At 36.9% G+C, this 17,612-nt stretch overlaps 1 protein-coding gene across 1 annotated transcript; it reads left to right on the forward strand.

The window, feature by feature from the left end:
- Positions 1-3,502: 3,502 nt before the first annotated feature.
- Positions 3,503-5,043, forward strand: EV154DRAFT_580413 (uncharacterized protein; the record flags this gene model as incomplete). The annotated part of the gene is made up of 3 exons (XM_051606615.1): positions 3,503-3,528; positions 3,594-4,918; positions 4,982-5,043. The coding sequence occupies 3 exons, from the start codon at positions 3,503-3,505 to the stop codon at positions 5,041-5,043; spliced, it is 1,413 nt and encodes a 470-aa protein (XP_051451183.1).
- Between the last annotated feature and the right edge of the window lie 12,569 nt (positions 5,044-17,612).

Consider the following 17,612-nt stretch of genomic DNA (forward strand, 5'->3'; position numbering starts at 1 on the left):
AGCTGGGCAGTGCTGTACGAGCATCCACAGCAGTGGGCTTAAAGTTGTTTCATCTAACCGAAACTTAAATTTTTTTTAAAAGTTTGCTAAAGTAAGAGATTTTTAAAGTAAAAAAAAAAAATCCGTCATTGATAATAAAACAATTATCCCTTTTTAAAAAATTAACCCTTTTCCTCTTTCAAGAAATGGACAATATGTACGACTCTGACAACAACCAAACCAACTTGGTCATGGTTCTTGACAACCTCAATGTTGACGATAAAGAGTTGGTCAATGATGATACCTACACCAACGTTACGGACTACTCCTGTGGCAACGACAGCAATGAGAGCGATTTCGAGTATCAAAGCGAAGCTATGGCTATTGCGCCTAAGCAGAATCATGCTTGGACAAAGGTTCTAGACCGCGATTTGTGTAAGTCTTGGCTGACAGTGTCGGAAAGACCCTCCGTAAAAAATTCAGTAAAACCATCTGTTTTTGGGAAGTGTATCCTTTTCAACTTTAAGGCTTCCGGGAAACAAGCCTGTCCAGAAAGAACGGAAAAAGGTTTTGAAAGCCCACTGGAGAGTTGTTCTTGCTTTGGTCAGCACGTTTTGTGGTGCTGTCGCTGCAATTAAACGACGTGATGCAAGTGGTAAAGTTGCCTATGACGAGTTAAGAATTATGATTAGATTTGTCCTAAAATATTAGGATTTAGAGCAGATATTTCTTTAAATATGTGGGTAATAGCCTCAAGCTTTTTGAGCAAAAGTATGAAGTTCTGTTCAAATACGTCCCTTGCTTTCAGCAACGTAATGATACCCCTTAAGTGTAAATTCAGTTGAAGCGCAGAGATCGGAAAATTGAGGCAAAGAAGGAAACGGTAATGAATAGCAGAGTGGCTACCTCTTCATCTCCACGTAACCATGCTAATACTGATTCTAGTAAGCCGGCCACAGTCGATGACGATGAGGAAGCCATGAGTGACGAATCGGTAGCAGTGCGTCCTATTGGACGTAAAAAGACCAAGAAGGATGGCCATTTAGACACGACGTACCAAGGACGTTGGATGGACCAGACAAGATGCAATCCTAAGCAGACAAAAACCTTAGGAAGGTCCCGACAAAGATGGACAATGCCACGGAGATCCAACTTTGTCAGATGAAAAAAATTGCGAACAGCGTGAACAAGTAAGAGTTAACGCCTTGTGCAGGATTAACACGTAGGATTATGAAGGTAATGAGACGGCTTCATTATAAGCTTAATTGTCAGGAAACTTAAAGCGAATCTGAAGAGCGCAGATGGGTCTATGATATGACCATGACGTTTCAAAAAGTTACTGAAGCTAAAATGTGCAAGATCACGAGAAATGTCAGCAACCTCAGCAGGCCTAGCAGAATGCGTTTTGTGGAAACTGTTCGATCTCATATCGCTTTCGTCACCTTTAACCTCAACAATCATTTTGTGGATGATGATACACGCTTTCATAATCGTATCAAGGTTATCATTTTTTCTTAGTCTTGCAGGATTACTGATAATGTCAAATCCAGCATGCAACATACCATAAGCTCTCTCCACCTCCTTTCAACATGCTTCTTGGGCTTTAACAGAATTTTATTTAAGACGAAAAGTCGATTAATATCCCAAATACCAAGTATTGTTTCTCGAAACAATAGTTACAACTTCGGAACCAGGTCTAGGGATGGAACAGATCTTGCCAATTTTCGCATAATTAGGGTACGTCCCGTCACCAAGATAGTACCCCGAATTGAACTCTTCGTCACCAATGTTGAGCTTGATATCGGGACGGCTTGCTTCCATATACCTATCAAAAATAACCGATCTATTGAGAACATTGATATCATTGAGCGAGCCAGGCAAACTAAAATTGGTATGCGAGATCCACAAATCGTATGATTGGACATCTTCAAGAATAACGGTTGGCGTCTTGTCTTTGTCCGTATACTGCCCATGATATGCTGCTGGTCAGTTTTTCAATGCGAAGTGCATGCAATCTGTCGTATATGACGCCTAATACCACGAATACAATTACTTTTACCTTGTCACTCAATTATAATATATATTACCTATATGTTATAAGTACTATATAGCGAATACATTTCTACTGGTACGACACAATACTAACTCCCTCATATGTCAAACTGAGATCAGATTTTATAATCGTTTTTGGATTCGTCGAGTAACTGCCGATTCTTCTAGTTTATCATAAATTTATTTTAGTAATCCAATCAAGGACCATGTCATTGAATGGATAAACTATAATGCTCTAGAAGTGCCGTATATGGGTCAACTAGCTCCTTGTATATACCTATAAGCTCTGTCTCATATCTAACTGACTTCTAGATCTAATTCTACCATTTCCCATTTTGCGGGTAAATAGTCAATTCGATCTGCGCAGGAAAAATCTTGATGTAAAAATTGAATATTAAAATGACCTCTATTTTTATCATGGCAAACTCTCGAACTTGTAATAAAGGATTATAGAGTCTCATTTCTTTACTTGCTTTATTTTCCAATTTACAATTCCCTTTTTTATCTTCAATATCACAATATCCACGCTGCAGAAGGTCTATAATGGTCCTAGGTTAATTTTTAGAAAATTCACAAGAACTTTTTTAGAAGCTGAGATTGCTATTGGTGATAGAGCAGATCGCATTGTTGTGATTCCCACCATATCAATATCTGCAGATAATGGCAACGTACCATTTAGCCTACTTCGACGTCATTTTCTGTCCAACCTGCATTTGGAATGAACATCAACAAATGGCAATGTCAAACTCTTTCCTTCACTACTATTTGTCTCCTTAAACCCGTTTTCACGAACGGTCGATTTTATGTTGCTTTGTCCGGGGTTCGTGATTCTGCTGATATTAAGATAAGCTTACTGAATGAGCCACCATTATCAACACTCGCAGACAACGTTGTATCTAACGAAGTCCTAACTACGCCCAAAATTAAGCATAAAGTAATCATTACCAAAAAAATCTATTGTTATCCCATTTACAACCATTGAGTGGTGTCGGTGCCTAGCCGCAGTCGCGAGATCGCCCCATCAGGAACGTACATTATTTTTAACGTAGCGTTGTGAAGTTCAATTAATTACCAAAGTGGGCTGGGCCGCGTTCTCGTTTAAGTAAAAAGATATTCTTACTACACGTTTTGGAGAGATGACAGAAAAATGAACAGCAGTTTTCTCATTTGCCATTTGATGAAGGCGAAATCTGTTTCAATCGTTACGACATCAAAAAGGGAATTCTTGAATGTCGAGGTGGGCGATGAAACAATGATCATATACATTTTTTTAACTTTAATCTTTTGTAAATTGGACCTGCAAACAAAGTCCAGACTTTTTTTTTAATATCTGACAGAAAAAGTGACTTTTGTTTAAGAAATACAGTAACACGTCATCAATTTGCGGGGCGCAGCTGTTTTTTTTATTTTAAACATGGATTTTTTTTTTTTTATTTTTTTTCTTTTTTTTCTTTAAACAAGTCTTCCTAAAATGATTGAGAACGTTTTTAACGACGAGTAAGTATTAAATAAGTAATTTACAAGTACTTCTTTTACGCGATGCTAATCTTGAGAATGCTTAGTTTAATGTGTGACATTACGCACCGTGGATACTTGTTTTTCTTTTTCGCTTGGTTCCACGCCAGCTTTGCCTTTCTTTTCCTTTGGGAAAAATTTGCTTCGTTCTTTGGTTCGGTCTACGCCTTTGCCAGTAGTGGTCGCCGACCATTGACTAAACCACGGCCAGTGGTGATTGGGGAGCTTTTCGTTCTCTGCGATGGCAGAATAACACCGGTCTCCTTGGCCAAAAAAAACTCGTTGGTGTCCTCTTCCTCTTCTGTGGTGCCCTCTTCTTCTATTTGTCCTTCCTCTGTTGCTGTTCGTCCTGCTTCTGCTGCTGCCTCTTCTGTCGGGTTTCTCTCCTCTTCTGTTGGTCCCTGTCCTTCTGTTGTCGGCTCTCCTGCTCTTGCGCCATCTCGTGCTGCTCCTGAGCCCTCTCCAGAGTCTGTTGCCTTTTCGTCTGTGTTCCTTTCCCCTTCTGCTGTTTCCTCTTCGACCTCTGAGGTTACTAAGCAGTCTTTTGTCCTTCGGTCGGCGCCTGTCTTGTCCGACAGAATGGACAGACAGGGATACCTCTTGGACTTTGCGCGTGTTGTGGGTTTGTCCTGCCATAGTGGTGGTGGCTTAGCTACCATCCGGCAACCCTCAGAAAAAACTTCTTCTGAGGTATCATTTGGTCTGGGCTGTGAAGCCATTACCCAAGCATTGCTTGCGGCTGGTGTTGTTGCTCCTCCTGTTGCCTCGGTCGCTGCTCCTGTTGCCTCTGCTGCTTCCCCTGTGGCCTCTGTTGCACCTCCTGTTGCCTCTGTTGCTGCTCCTGTTGCCTCGGTTGCTTCTCCTGTCGCCTCTGCTGCTCCCCCTGTGGCCTTTGGTGGACCTCCTGTGGCCTCTGCGCCTTTTCCTGCGGCCTCTGCTGCTTTTCCTGCGGCCTCTGCTGCTCCGCCTGTGGCCTCTGTTGGTCTTCCTGTGGCCTCTGTAGCTACTCCGGCGCCCTGTGTGGATTCTCCTGGGGTTTCTGTTGTTGCTCCTGTCGTTTCTGTTTCTCCTTCTGAGGCTGTTGTTGCTGTTTCTGCGGCCTTCGTTGCCCCTCGTGAGGTGGCTACTTTGGAGTCTGGCTTCTCGTGGAGTTCTTTTGCTCCTTCCGTGACTGGTCCCTTTGTCTTTGGTTCTTCGGTTTGTTCGTCTTTGCCTGCTCTTGCCCCTTCGGGTGTTAAGCAATTGGTTAGTGCCTCTGCGGTTGGCGTATCCGCTGGACCTGCTCCTCCAGTTGTTTGTTCGACTGCTTGCTCCCTTCCTGTTTCTTCTGCTGGCGAGTCCTTCTTCGCCAAATTAGCTGCAGATGAGGATGGTAAGAAAAAGAAATTTTAGACATATTATAGTCTTTCTAACTCACGTTTTCTTTTCGATGTAGAATATTTGGACTCGCTAGCAGAAGAAATTGATAAACTTCTTGATCGAGATTTCGATTTTTAAAAATTTTGTTCATGTCTTTATTTTCAAATGTGGTTTCGTAAATAATGTGTGGAGTTTGGTTATAAAGAGTGGGTATATTTTGTAATTTCAAGTTGAAAGTTTGGGTTGTAAGGTGTTAATCTAGACGCAAACAAGTCAACATCATGACAAATTTGACAATTCCAATGTCATTGAAGAGTGTGGAAATTGTACTTTTTTTTCATGAAAAATATTTTTCAGTTCAATTAACAAATTACCACTTCGAAATATGGAATTGGCGTACGATGGACGTCCAAAACAATTTTTTAGTCTATTGTCTCCTATATCAAGAAGTATAATAAAAAAATTGAAAGACAAACAAAAATACAACAATGAATAACAACACACACCGAAGGAGGTAGGTTTTTCGTTTATTTAAAAATAGAATTTTCGGCTCAAGAAAATTCTTTTTTTCCCTTTCAGAATTGTTTATATTTTTTTATTTGCTGAAATGATTCTTCATCTTTGCAATGGCGGTCAATGTTAAAAACCACATTCTCATGAGGTCGAAAGAGAGCTTTGCATCAACATTTCCATTTCTTATATTTCGAAACAAAAGCGCTTAATGACATGCCGAACAGCAATAACTACAGTAAGACTGATGTCCTTACTTTTTTTTACGCAACAACATTAAAATAGTAACTGCTTTAATAGATTGTCCAAGAATGACTGAAATGGAAGATATCATTCCGGGCATCGAAACAGTCTGCATTGAACAAGAATCGCGCGCAACGTTTAAAAAAAGGTTTGATCTCAAACCAGGTTTATTAATAAGTCTTAAGAATGACAGAAGCAGCCGTAACGTCGAAGTATATGGAAAAATTATCAAACAATTTATACATGTAAGCATGGTAAATGAAAAGAGCGATGAAGATGAAAAAAAAGAAGCAGAACCAAAAACTAGTATTAATGGGAAGCTGACAATTCGTGCCAAAACGAATGTAGCTAACTATGCAGATATGAAATTCAAACATACTGCCCAACATCAAATTGAAACCAGTCAAGATTTTCATAATGCCGAATCACAAATTAGAGTGACATATATCCATTTTTTGCTACTAGTATCGATGTTAAAAACGCCTCATTAAGATAGCTGCTGATACTACCATTTAGTTTTTATTACTACTTTAAAGTTGGCTAACGGCAGTAGCCTACCTGGTTTCCAGAAATGGTCCAAAACAATTAAAATAAACTTAAGTAATGTCTGGAAATATAGTGTTACGAGATATTAAGTCTGTACATAGAATTGGAATTAATCTATGCTGCTGAAGTTACAAAGGTATGATGAAATACATTACCGTTCTTAAAATCGTCTTCAAATCGTTACTACTCTGAACAAAACACCCTATTAAGAATCATGGCTTTTGTCTCCCAGAACATCGACGTTTATGACGAATCTTATTTTGAACTGGTAAACAAATGCTATGGCAGAAAATCAAGCTCAAACTTACTTATCTTTACAAGATCTGAGATCGTTCGTTATATGAGTTGATGGTTCGCCTTAAATTGGAATATAGAATCAACACTAGCAGCGGTAGACATATTGGGCTAGGAGTGAAAAATCCAAAAATCGAAAATCGAAAATAAGACAAAGTATTAAACAGATCTCAAAAAGGAACCAAATTGTATTGAACATAAAAATAATGATTTCTTTTATACAAAATGAATACAACAAAAACTAAAAGCGGGACCATGCCATCTTGGTTGGATTATATTCAAATTGTCGTATTTGACGCCTAATTCCACGAATATAATTACTCTTATCTTGTCACTCAATTATAATACATATAACCTATGTATTATAAGTACCATATTGCGAATACATTCCTATTGGTACGACACAGTAACAGCTCTCTCATATGTCAAACTGAGATCAGATTTCATAATCGTTCCTGGATTGGTCGAGTAGCTGCCGAATCTTCTAGTTTCTCATAAATTTATTTTAGTAATCCAATCAAGGACCCTGTCATTGAATGGATAAACTATAATGCTCTAGAAGTGCCGGATATGGGTCAACTAGCTCCTTGTATATAACAATAAGCTATGTTTCATATGTATCTGATTTCTAAATCTAATTCTACCATTTCCCAGTTTGCGGGTAAATAGTCAATTCGATATGCGCAGGAAAAATCTTGAACTAATAATTGAATATAAAAAGGACCTCTATTTTTATCATGACAAACTCTCCAACTTATAATAAAGGATTATAGAGTCTCATTTCTTTACTTCCTTTATTTTCCTAATTTATTTTCCCTTTTTATTTTTCAATTATCACACAAATATTGTCCAAGCTGTAAATAAACCCGCAAGGAGCAGTAAGGAGAATATAATAAAGAACCCGTCCTTGAATGGGCATTTGGTGTTACGTGAACTATGAAATTAGCAGCTGACATATGATAAATATGACAGCAGTGAGAATACTTCAATCGTCGTAGCACAAGTATATTACCTTCGCTAAGGTGTATTTACAGCTCTCATATAATAAAGAGCACATTACGACGTACATGATGAGAACATATTCAAAATCGGAACAATAACGGTAGTCTTCCATTCTCTGCATAATCAAATATCTTGTATGTATTTCCATATTGCTATTCCTTTAAAATCCTGAATAATGCGTGTTGTGTTGAAAGGTGAACTAAAATTATCAGAAAACTAAAGGAGAAGTTTGATGTTGTTTATAAGATGTCCTTATTTAAGAAATAAAATATGCGAGTTTTTATGTAAAAGACTGTCTGTTGTGTTCATATCACTAGTGCTATATAGAAGTTATCAATGATCAACCACAATAGTATACGATTATTACATAGTTACTAATTTAGTCTTGTTCTAATAAATGTGAGGTCTTTTGAACTCTCTTTGCTTTAAGCTAAGCTTTGAGTACTTCTCAGACATACTAAGTTAGGCATTGATGTAATATCCTTATAGTTCTTACTATGATATTTATTGTTAAGCTTATATCACAAATGGTATAAGCACGTATAAACAATTTTTAGCTGTAATATGACTATAGCCTTGCTACGTTATTACTTTTTATACAAACACAACAAAACAATCACAGGTACCGTGAACAGAGAATCCCGAAAACGCATTTGTTGCTTCAAAATCCTAAAAAGTTTAATAAGAATTGTAAAAAAGAAAGACCTAATCATGTCAAGGTTGTTTCTATGACGACGATAGTTGTGGGATGCTTCGTATTTGGATAGACTAAATATTATAAAGTATCAATAAAAGCGATTCTTGTCACAGGCAAAATCTAGACGACTTACTTGGATTGATTAGTGGGTAAAAGCAAGGACGAAGAAACATTTGTGATCTAGAGCCTCTGGAGCTATTAACCTTTTTGTTGGGTCAAGAACAAGTAACTTGTCTAAGAGGTCGGCAACAGCGAGATTATAACTGTAGTATTCGGGTCGAATACGTGTCACAGTGTTTTTAGACCTGGTCTTTCTAGCATCTGGTAATTTGTGCCAAATTGGCATGTTCTGTTGATTGGGTGAGCGACATAAATTGAATATTTTTTTTCAGCTGATCATGGTTGTCTTCTCTTTGTAATGTAACCCTGGATTTGATAAGCTCACCGAAAACACATCCAACGCCCCAAATTTCAATTGCACTGGTGTATTGTCCTTCATTAAAAATCATCTCAGCCGGTCTATACGATCTAGTTACAGCGGACTTGGTGTATTCCTAATTATCGTTTTTTATATCACGTGCAAGACCGAAATCTGCAATTTGTATAATACCGTCATTGTCGTCTAAGATATTGGAAGCTTTAAAAAATTTAGTTCAATCCGAAAAACCTTGTAACCATTTGAAATTGGTTTCATTTTTAGTTGTACAATTTACCTTTTATGTCGCGGTGAAGGATGCCTTTTCTTTTACAAAAACAGCGTTAGTAAAATAATATGTCACGCTAATCTTTACACTTTAATTTGTGCATATGCGCTGCTGCTTCGAATAATTACTTCAGGTATGTCTTTATTTCTTGGGGTGTTAATTGAACATTCGGGTTATACATTAAACCTGGCAAGTCATGTTCCATACGTGGAAGCAGGATATAAACATTTCGGCCTTTCAAAAAATAAAATACAACGGGTTTTAGTTGGACACTCAAGTCTTCAAACAAACATTAATCGTAACTGTATCAACCACAACGTTGCGTAAGGGAACGATATTTTTATGGTTGAATTGTATACAAATATTGATTTCCTGTAAAACAGAGAGGTGTATCTAATACGATTAAGACCAACTCTTATGTAGTTTACAGTCCTAGTATATTACACTTACCCCTTCCCCTTCGTCGCCGGTTGCCATTCTTGTTAACGCAACCAAGTCATTGCTTTGTTTCTTCCTTGCTTTCAAAACTTCACTGTAATGTAATAATATTTACTTCAGACTTGACATTCAGTAATTACATGAACTAATACAAACTTACTCGAGACTTCCCTGGCCAAGCTTATCCAAAAATTTATAGTCTGTTACTTTGGGACGGTCCTTGGATTGTGGTTCATTCTAGTATTGTGATAGTGTATGGGGTGTGGAGGTAATTGCTTCGTCATTCCTAGCTGACGATGGCATGTTTGAAGGTGAGTCCTCAAGCTTTCGTTTTAAATCATTTCGGCTTTCTTCAAATAAGATGTTATTGTATGATCTCTTGTTTCGCGGCATTTGTAAAACAAATTTTTTTTACATGAGCTTGTAAAGAGAAGAAGGAAACTTCAGCTCCGAAGAAAAAAAAACATTGGGAAGTATAAGACAGTCACACTATGTTAATTGTCGCATATATCAAATAAAAACGGAATTTGGATGCTTGAGATATTGGTGGTAAAATAAGCCATAAGCCATCTTGGTTAATTTTGACATCTCATTTAATTACAAATTCAAAGATTAGTCATCCCACACAACGGTAACCTTAATTAGCCTTAACTCTCAAAAAGTAAAATTCTGAAGGGTTCAGTCTATCTATTTCATAATGAACATTTTTTTTTGGGCGGGATTTCCAAAAAAAAAAAGCTATCTCCTGGATGAATTTAACATGTATCAAACATTGAGCTCTATCATGATCTTTATTAGAGAGTAGTTCATAAACTAATAGAGCTCAATTTTTAAATCTTCACACAAACTATTTTACAGGTAGCGAAATTAAATTTGCCATTTATAGAGGGGAGACCCAAAGATGTTCGGGAGGTGATTTACAGTGCAAAAAATTCATAAAAATCTATCAAATAAATCCCGGTTAAAAGTTTTGCCCGCGATAAATTAGATTCCTCTGCCTAAAAATATGAATATCACCAGTTTAAAAATCGGAGTTTCCAGATCTGAAAATGTCCGTTTTAACGAAAATTGTTCATTATAAAATAGATGCACTGTACGATCATGAAAGCATGTAACATCATCCACAACGTTATTGTTGAAGATGAGCGCGACGAAAGCGATATGGGATTTTACATATACCATAAAACGCATTCTGCTAAGCCTGCTGAAGTTGCTGAGATTTCTCGTGATCGTTCACATTTAAGCTTCAGGAACTTCTTGAAACGTCATGATCATATCATATATTAATCTAAACACTTCAGATTAAAAGTTGCGCTGGTGTCGAATGTTTGGCACATTGAATGATTTGAAAGCTCCTCAAACTAAAATAAAAAATTACATTATAAAATTATTAAAATCGATTAAAAATAAACGCCAAAGATTTATCATTCTCTAGCAAGTTTTTCTTTTCTTGCTCGTTCCAGAGATTGCTCTAAGATTTCCTCTCGATTAAACTTATAAAAAAGCAATGCCGTCTCGTCACCTTCAAAATCCTTTAAGTTAATTTTAAACAAAGCGTCATCTCTTTTTCGATCACGCTGTTAGCGGTCTTTATTCCATGTAATAAAGTACGATCTCACGGGCATGATCCATCTTTTCAAGAACCTTCCGAAAGTTATCGTCCCCTTGGGATTATATCTTGTCCAATCCATCCAAATGCTCTAGGTACTTGGTGTGCAAATCGGCATCTTTCTTGCTCATTTGACGTCCAATAGGACGCAATGCAAACGTTTCTGCACTCATGGCTTTCTCATCATCATCGACTGCTGACGGCATACCATCATCAGTATCAGTGCAAGAAACAGTGTCTATTTGTATGGAACTGGTGCAGGATTTTTGGAACATTTGTACCTCTTTTTTTAATGAAAAAAAGACAAGCCGATTAAATAGTTTAAGCCATCAAACAACAAAGAGAATGATGTCCTACACAAAAATAAGTTTTGTTGTATGATATCTAATCATCGTTCAAATGGGTATCGCGTTGTAGTGAACAGATTCTTTAAATTCAATATTAAAGTAGTTTTTGGAGGCCGTAGTACCATCAAATTCTAATAGATGATCATCTGAAATCACAAAAGGGGTTAGACCAGAGCGGTAAGAGCACTGTAGCAGTTACACTTACAAAAAACTCTTACCTTTAAGAGCACTAAAAAGGTTATGTGTACCTGAATAGATTTTTTTGTTTTCTCTGTACAATTTCTTCCTTGTCAAAGTAGCTTGCATTGTTTATTTTATTGAAGGAAAAATGAATGATTGTTTCTACATCAATTTTCAATTTTGGAAAACGTGAAGGTAAGACAAACAAAACGTGCAGGACCATGCTCGAGGGAAAAACCTTAATTTTTAATTCCCGCTGCTAAGTGCTCTAAAAGTAAAACAGGTTGTTTTTATATGATATGAACATATCATAAATAATGTAGACTTTCGATCGTAAATGCACTCTTTAATAACGAGGAAATTAGTGCTGGCGCCAACTTTATTCAGGAAAAAAAAGCAAAAAAATGGAAAAAAAAAGGTTCAGAGTTAAAAATAGAATTATCATATCATAAAAAACATCTTTTTTCCCCTTTTAGATTTTTTTTATTATTTTCTGCCAAAATATTTCATCTTCTTTGTGAATGCGACCAGTGAAAAAACCTCAAGAGGTCGAGCTCTACATCACCAGCTACAATTACCATTTCCAAAGACAAATGCGTTTCAATGCATCGAAGTCTGGTAGTAACAACAGTAAGATTTGTCCTTACTTTCTTCAGGCGGAAACCAAAAAAAAATATAAATAGCCTAAATAAAACGTCGAAGATCGAATGAGATTGAAAAGGACATTCCCAATGTTGAGGTAATGCCGTTAAACAAGGCTCATGCACATTGTTAAAAAAAAACTTTCATCGCAAACTAATTTTACAAGCAGATATCATGAATGACATATGCAGCAGTAATGTCGAAGAATATGAAGAAAATATCGAAAAAGCTGATGTAAGCAGGGTAGTTGATGGGGACGCTGACAATGACGATGATGACGAAGAAGAAGACGAAGAAGAGGAAGCTTGTGCCAAAGGGAATATCAAAACAATCGTCGTGAAGAATTTTAATCCTAAACAAACTGAGACAGAAATCAAAGCAGACATGTATGGATTATTTCCTGGCAGATTTAAGATTAAGGAAGGCCTCACCCATTTAGCAGCTGATGTCGTTCTTCAGTTTTTGAATATCTCATCGAAGAAAGCCAATAATGGCAGTCAACCTACTTCGCCAAAGTCGTTCAAAATAGTTGAGAAAAAGTTTAATGGTGATTGGGGTTCTGGTGTTACCAGATATAGGGTTTGCGGAAAATGTGATTCAATCTGTGCTCCTGAAGTAAGAAAGGTATGATAATTAAGTTTCTTAAAATCAACGTCTAATAATAATGATGCAAGATAAAACACCCTTTCAACAATCATGTTCTTATGTCACCCTGGATCGTGATGTTTGTGATGAAGTTTTGTTTGAGCAGGTGAAGAAACGTAATGGCAACAGCATCTACAAGCCCAAATTTGTTTACCCCTACAAGTCTCTTAAAAGTTCGTTGCAAGAGTTGATGCTTCGCCCCGAATTCGAATCTACAATGAATGATTGAAGATTTAGAGATGTTGTTCCAGGAATCTATTACGACATATATGATGGTAGAATGTTCAAGACATTCATGGATAACACTGGTCTTCCATTTTCAACACTGCGAAATCCGTTGTATGCAACGTTGAATGTCGACTGGTTCCAACCTTTTGATAATGTAAATTATTCTTGTGGTGCTATTTACATGATAATCAATAATTGGAAAAGAGAAGACTGCTTTAAGAAAGAAAACATCATTCTGGTAGGGTTTATGCCTGTTGAAAAAGAGCCAAAACTGGACCGAATCAACACGTACTTGAAACCCTTGGTTGATGAGCTTTTAGAATTGGAAAGAGGAGTGATGATGAAAACGGCCGCAAAACCTGAGGCAATTAAAATCAGTTGTGCTTTGTTGATGTTGGCATGCGATATCCCTACCTGCCCGAAAGTATCCGGTTTTGCAGCTCATTCCAGCGGCCATGCGTGTAACAAGTGTGAAGGTCAATTCCTCTTGGTTGAACGTAGACATGATTTTTCCGGAATCAACACTGTTGCCAGTAAATTGCCTGAACGATCGAAGGCAAGCAACTTGTGAGCGGCGTTGAGTTGACGCAATCCCACTACTGAAAAAAAATGAGAGGACCTCGTGAAGGCAAATGGAACAACGTATTCCGATCTGCACCTATTGGGGTACTTTAATATTGTTAGACAAAGCATTGATCCCATGCACAATGTTCTTCTGGGGACATGGTCAAGATTTGTGAAGATTTCGAAGGAATAAGGGTACTTCACCAAAGTCAATTTGAAGAAAATGCAAGTTCTTGCCAACTCGGTGGAATTACCTGCTGGCTTTGAAAGTGTTGGTCAAAAGATTGCAAGTGGTTTTACTAAATTTAAAGCTGACAACTCGAAAATTGGCGCCTGATGTATTCCACTTTTGTTTTGACAGGTAAACCTTATTGGTCATAAAAACCGTCTTCTTTATTAACTTTTTAATGCACAGGTATTCTGACCAAAGAAAACATGAGAAACTGGATGGATTTTGTAAATGCATGCAAATATATTTTGAAACCTGCATCAAACAATCCGAGGTTGATAAAGGCCACGAGCTCTTTTTGGAATTCCACAGAGTATCGGAAGGTTTATACGGCAACAAATGTCTCGCAATGTATCAACATCTTCATGGGCATCTTAAGCAGACCATTGAGGATTTTTCAGCACCAGATGTATACTCGCTATTCTCTTTCGAACGTAGCAATGGATGTCTGGGATAATTTAAGAACAACGGAAAACATGTTGAAGTTGCATTCATGAAAACGTTTTTGGAAAAATATAATCTTAAACATAATACCATCCGAGCATACAACAAGGCCATGTAATAACGATCACGATCATCACCATTCTTCCAACTTCAAAAAGACATGCAAACGTTCTTGCATGAGAGGATTATGGTTAGTAGACGGCCCAGTGACCGGGTAAAAGGCCAAATTGAAGAAGGGTTTGTCGCAACTGAATTTGCCGAATCTTTTGTCAATTTAGACATTAATGTCACCGGGTCTGAGCCTCTTCCTTTGGATGTTATTCCAATGAAAGTTTTAACAAAAACAGTGATGGAGAAAAGCCATTATGAAAGTCTATTAGACTTTTATGATGCCACATATCCAGGAGATACGGCACTTGGTCTGCGGAATTCTGATTTAGTCGCGCCCCTTTTGGAGCCAGATGGACAACAGCGTCAGTGTATATAGAGAAGTTTGCATCAATTTGGTTAAGTGGAAAAACAATTATCAGTGCAGAAAACAAGATCACCTTCTGGCAGCTGTATAAAAAGTTTGTTTGTCGGTCAAAACCACGAGAGAGTTGAAGCTTGGCCTGGTAGAGTGCTCTACCTTTTTAGACATAGCCAAATGGTTTATCTGCGTAACGAGGTTCAGGAAAAGGATCATGTTTTTGCTTTTGTTAAATTTTTCAAGCCTTTGAATAATTTGTTCTACAGTAAAAAGTATAAGGATCAAGTATTGGAGGTCTGGCAATCTTCGTATAGTGACCTGTGTAGAGATTCTGTGGTTCCGATTTCACGGATTTATTCTCCAATCGCTTTGGCTAAGAAGCATTCAAGGGATACAGTAGATGACCATAATAACCGTATTGTCATTATACCTTTACAAAGAAATGTATTTGACTAGTCTTAAAGGTAATTAAGAAAGAAATAAGTATCAGTGTCTTGGGTTTAAGTATTAAACATTATTACTTTGAATTAGAAATAGAAAAAAAAATTGTTTATTACATATAAATCATATATATAGTCTTTTTCGTCTGAGCTCCACATATCTTTGGATTCACATCTTTCATGGCTGGGAATATACCCATTGTCCGTCATTGGCGTAGTTTGATTGACTGCATCATAGTCAGGCCGAACCATCCACCGATCTACATCAGCAGGTGCTGCCAAATTATGGTAATAGACGGATCTCTTTCTGCTCCGCTCATTGACCTTTCGTCCGTGCTTATCAAGAACTTTTAAGATATTCGTAGCATGTAAAGAAAAAAGGTAATGAAGTTTATTATAGGAATTATTTCAACTCGAATAATTAATATCTTTATTACTTATTGCTACGATACGTAGGTTTTTTGGCATACAACGACATCTTGTTATTACTGTCAAACATACCCAATTTATTGGAATCATTATCGGTCTCCTCTTCAGACATGTATTTCAACACAATGAACCGGTTCACTTGGTCCAAAGTCACAATGTTATTTTCGAATTTAGCCTTGACGGAAGGCAGATTCAATGCAAGTTTTCAACTTTTCAATTTCTAAATTATAAGGTAAGTTCATGATACGGATCATTTTTTATCTCAAACTAACGTATTCCTTTCTTTTATAAAGCTTTTGATTCACCTTCTTCTCTTCGGCTTTCCTGGCTTCCTCTCGTTTTTCCTCTTCTGTCAAAACGGGGTTAGCTTTCCCACTGTTTTTCCACTCGCGACGCATACTGTTAAATCAAGTTTTTATTTTCATCTCAATTTCATCCTTCAGATCAATCATGGTAGCTTGTCGTTGATATCAATCATTTTCCCCGTGATTTCAGTATACTTGGACAAAATACGTGCACCAACTATATCGGCGATATTAGGATTATTTCCTTTACAAAATTGGCTTTTGACATTAAACTGGTCCTGGTCCTTTAACTTCCTTATTTGGTTTGGAATAGCAGTCTAACAAAAGGTCAAAGTTTGCTCATCATCATATATTTGATTTTACTTACTGTCAGACTAGGATTGGTATCCTTCTTTTTCTTTTCTATCTCGCCGAACTTTTCCACCAAAGTTTCAGTATTAACGGCGCCACCAGTGCCAGTATATACATTTATTGCAACATCTTCAGAATCACCAAAGTCGGTTATCTCGTCCAACGTTTAATTGACAACCATGTCGCGTGGGCGCAATTTGCTGATTGCAGCGGTCTAGTGCTTAAACCAATCTTCAAGTTCTTTTAGTTGGTTTCCCATCAATTGGATATGATTTTCTGCCACTGATCAGAAGTTATTGTAAAAACCGTCTCGAAGCCTTTCTTCCATGGGATTGAAACAACGTTCGAGAAGAGCTGCCATTTGGTTTCTAAATTTTTCTTCAATTTCCATCTTCTGTTGTTCAAATTTTTGATCAAGTTGAGTTGCAGCTCTATTCATTTCGGCTCGGATGGCTTCCTGAATCAAATTAACAAGTGAAATGTTGTCTACCTCCTCACGCGTTTTTTTTTGTGTTGCTTTTTCATATTTTTGATAGTAAGGTAAGTGAAACACGATAGTATTACTGTTTAGTACTGTTTATAGTTAAGAACATCCACGATGGTCACACGTCAAATTTAAAATAATGTTTTTGGCATCGAGCAACGACAAAAATGTTTTGTTTGTCTTACCCCCATAGGACCGGCAAATCTTTAATAAATTGAATAAATCATTCCTTCTCCCTTCTTCAAGGAAATAAACATTATTAACTATCATGACAACGACGAGTAGAAAACAATAACTTTTTTATTGTTCTTTTTGACAGATTCGAATGTTTCTATCAACTGCTGAAGTTGATTCAAATTACTGATTGAACCTTGATTAAACCTTATTTGACCGTCAATTGAATGTCCCTTTTTTTTCTGATGAAATAGGATTTATTTTATTTCTCTTTTATTTTCCTCTTATTTCTCATTTATTTTCCCTATTGTTGTGTTTAGAAGTAAGCAAAAATTATAAGGCAGTTTATGAATGATAGGAGACTGTTTATAAGATTGTCTTTATTATGAAATAAAATGAACAAGTATTTATAAAAAAAAGACTATCTGCTGTACCACTATCTTTAGTGTATCTTTGAAGTTGTTATCATTTTTCCAGTGTGTATCCTGTTACCTTTAACTGCTTATTTTGTAAATATGTTACACTTGGAATTACTGTTATCTTAGACACATTGTACTTCCTTATCTTTAGTAAGCCTTAGTCACTGTGTTATTGTAGCTTTGTGATATATTAGTACTAACTATCTATATTGGGTAATTGATTCCTTAATCATTCTTAATGTATTGATGTCATACATATGGATTTATTTAATGTAGCAACAATATAGCAGATCACCACACCTATTACATTTTTT

The sequence above is a fragment of the Mucor mucedo genome (genome assembly GCF_025094135.1).
Source record: "Mucor mucedo strain NRRL 3635 chromosome Unknown EV154scaffold_199, whole genome shotgun sequence".
Lineage (NCBI taxonomy): Eukaryota > Fungi > Mucoromycota > Mucoromycetes > Mucorales > Mucoraceae > Mucor > Mucor mucedo.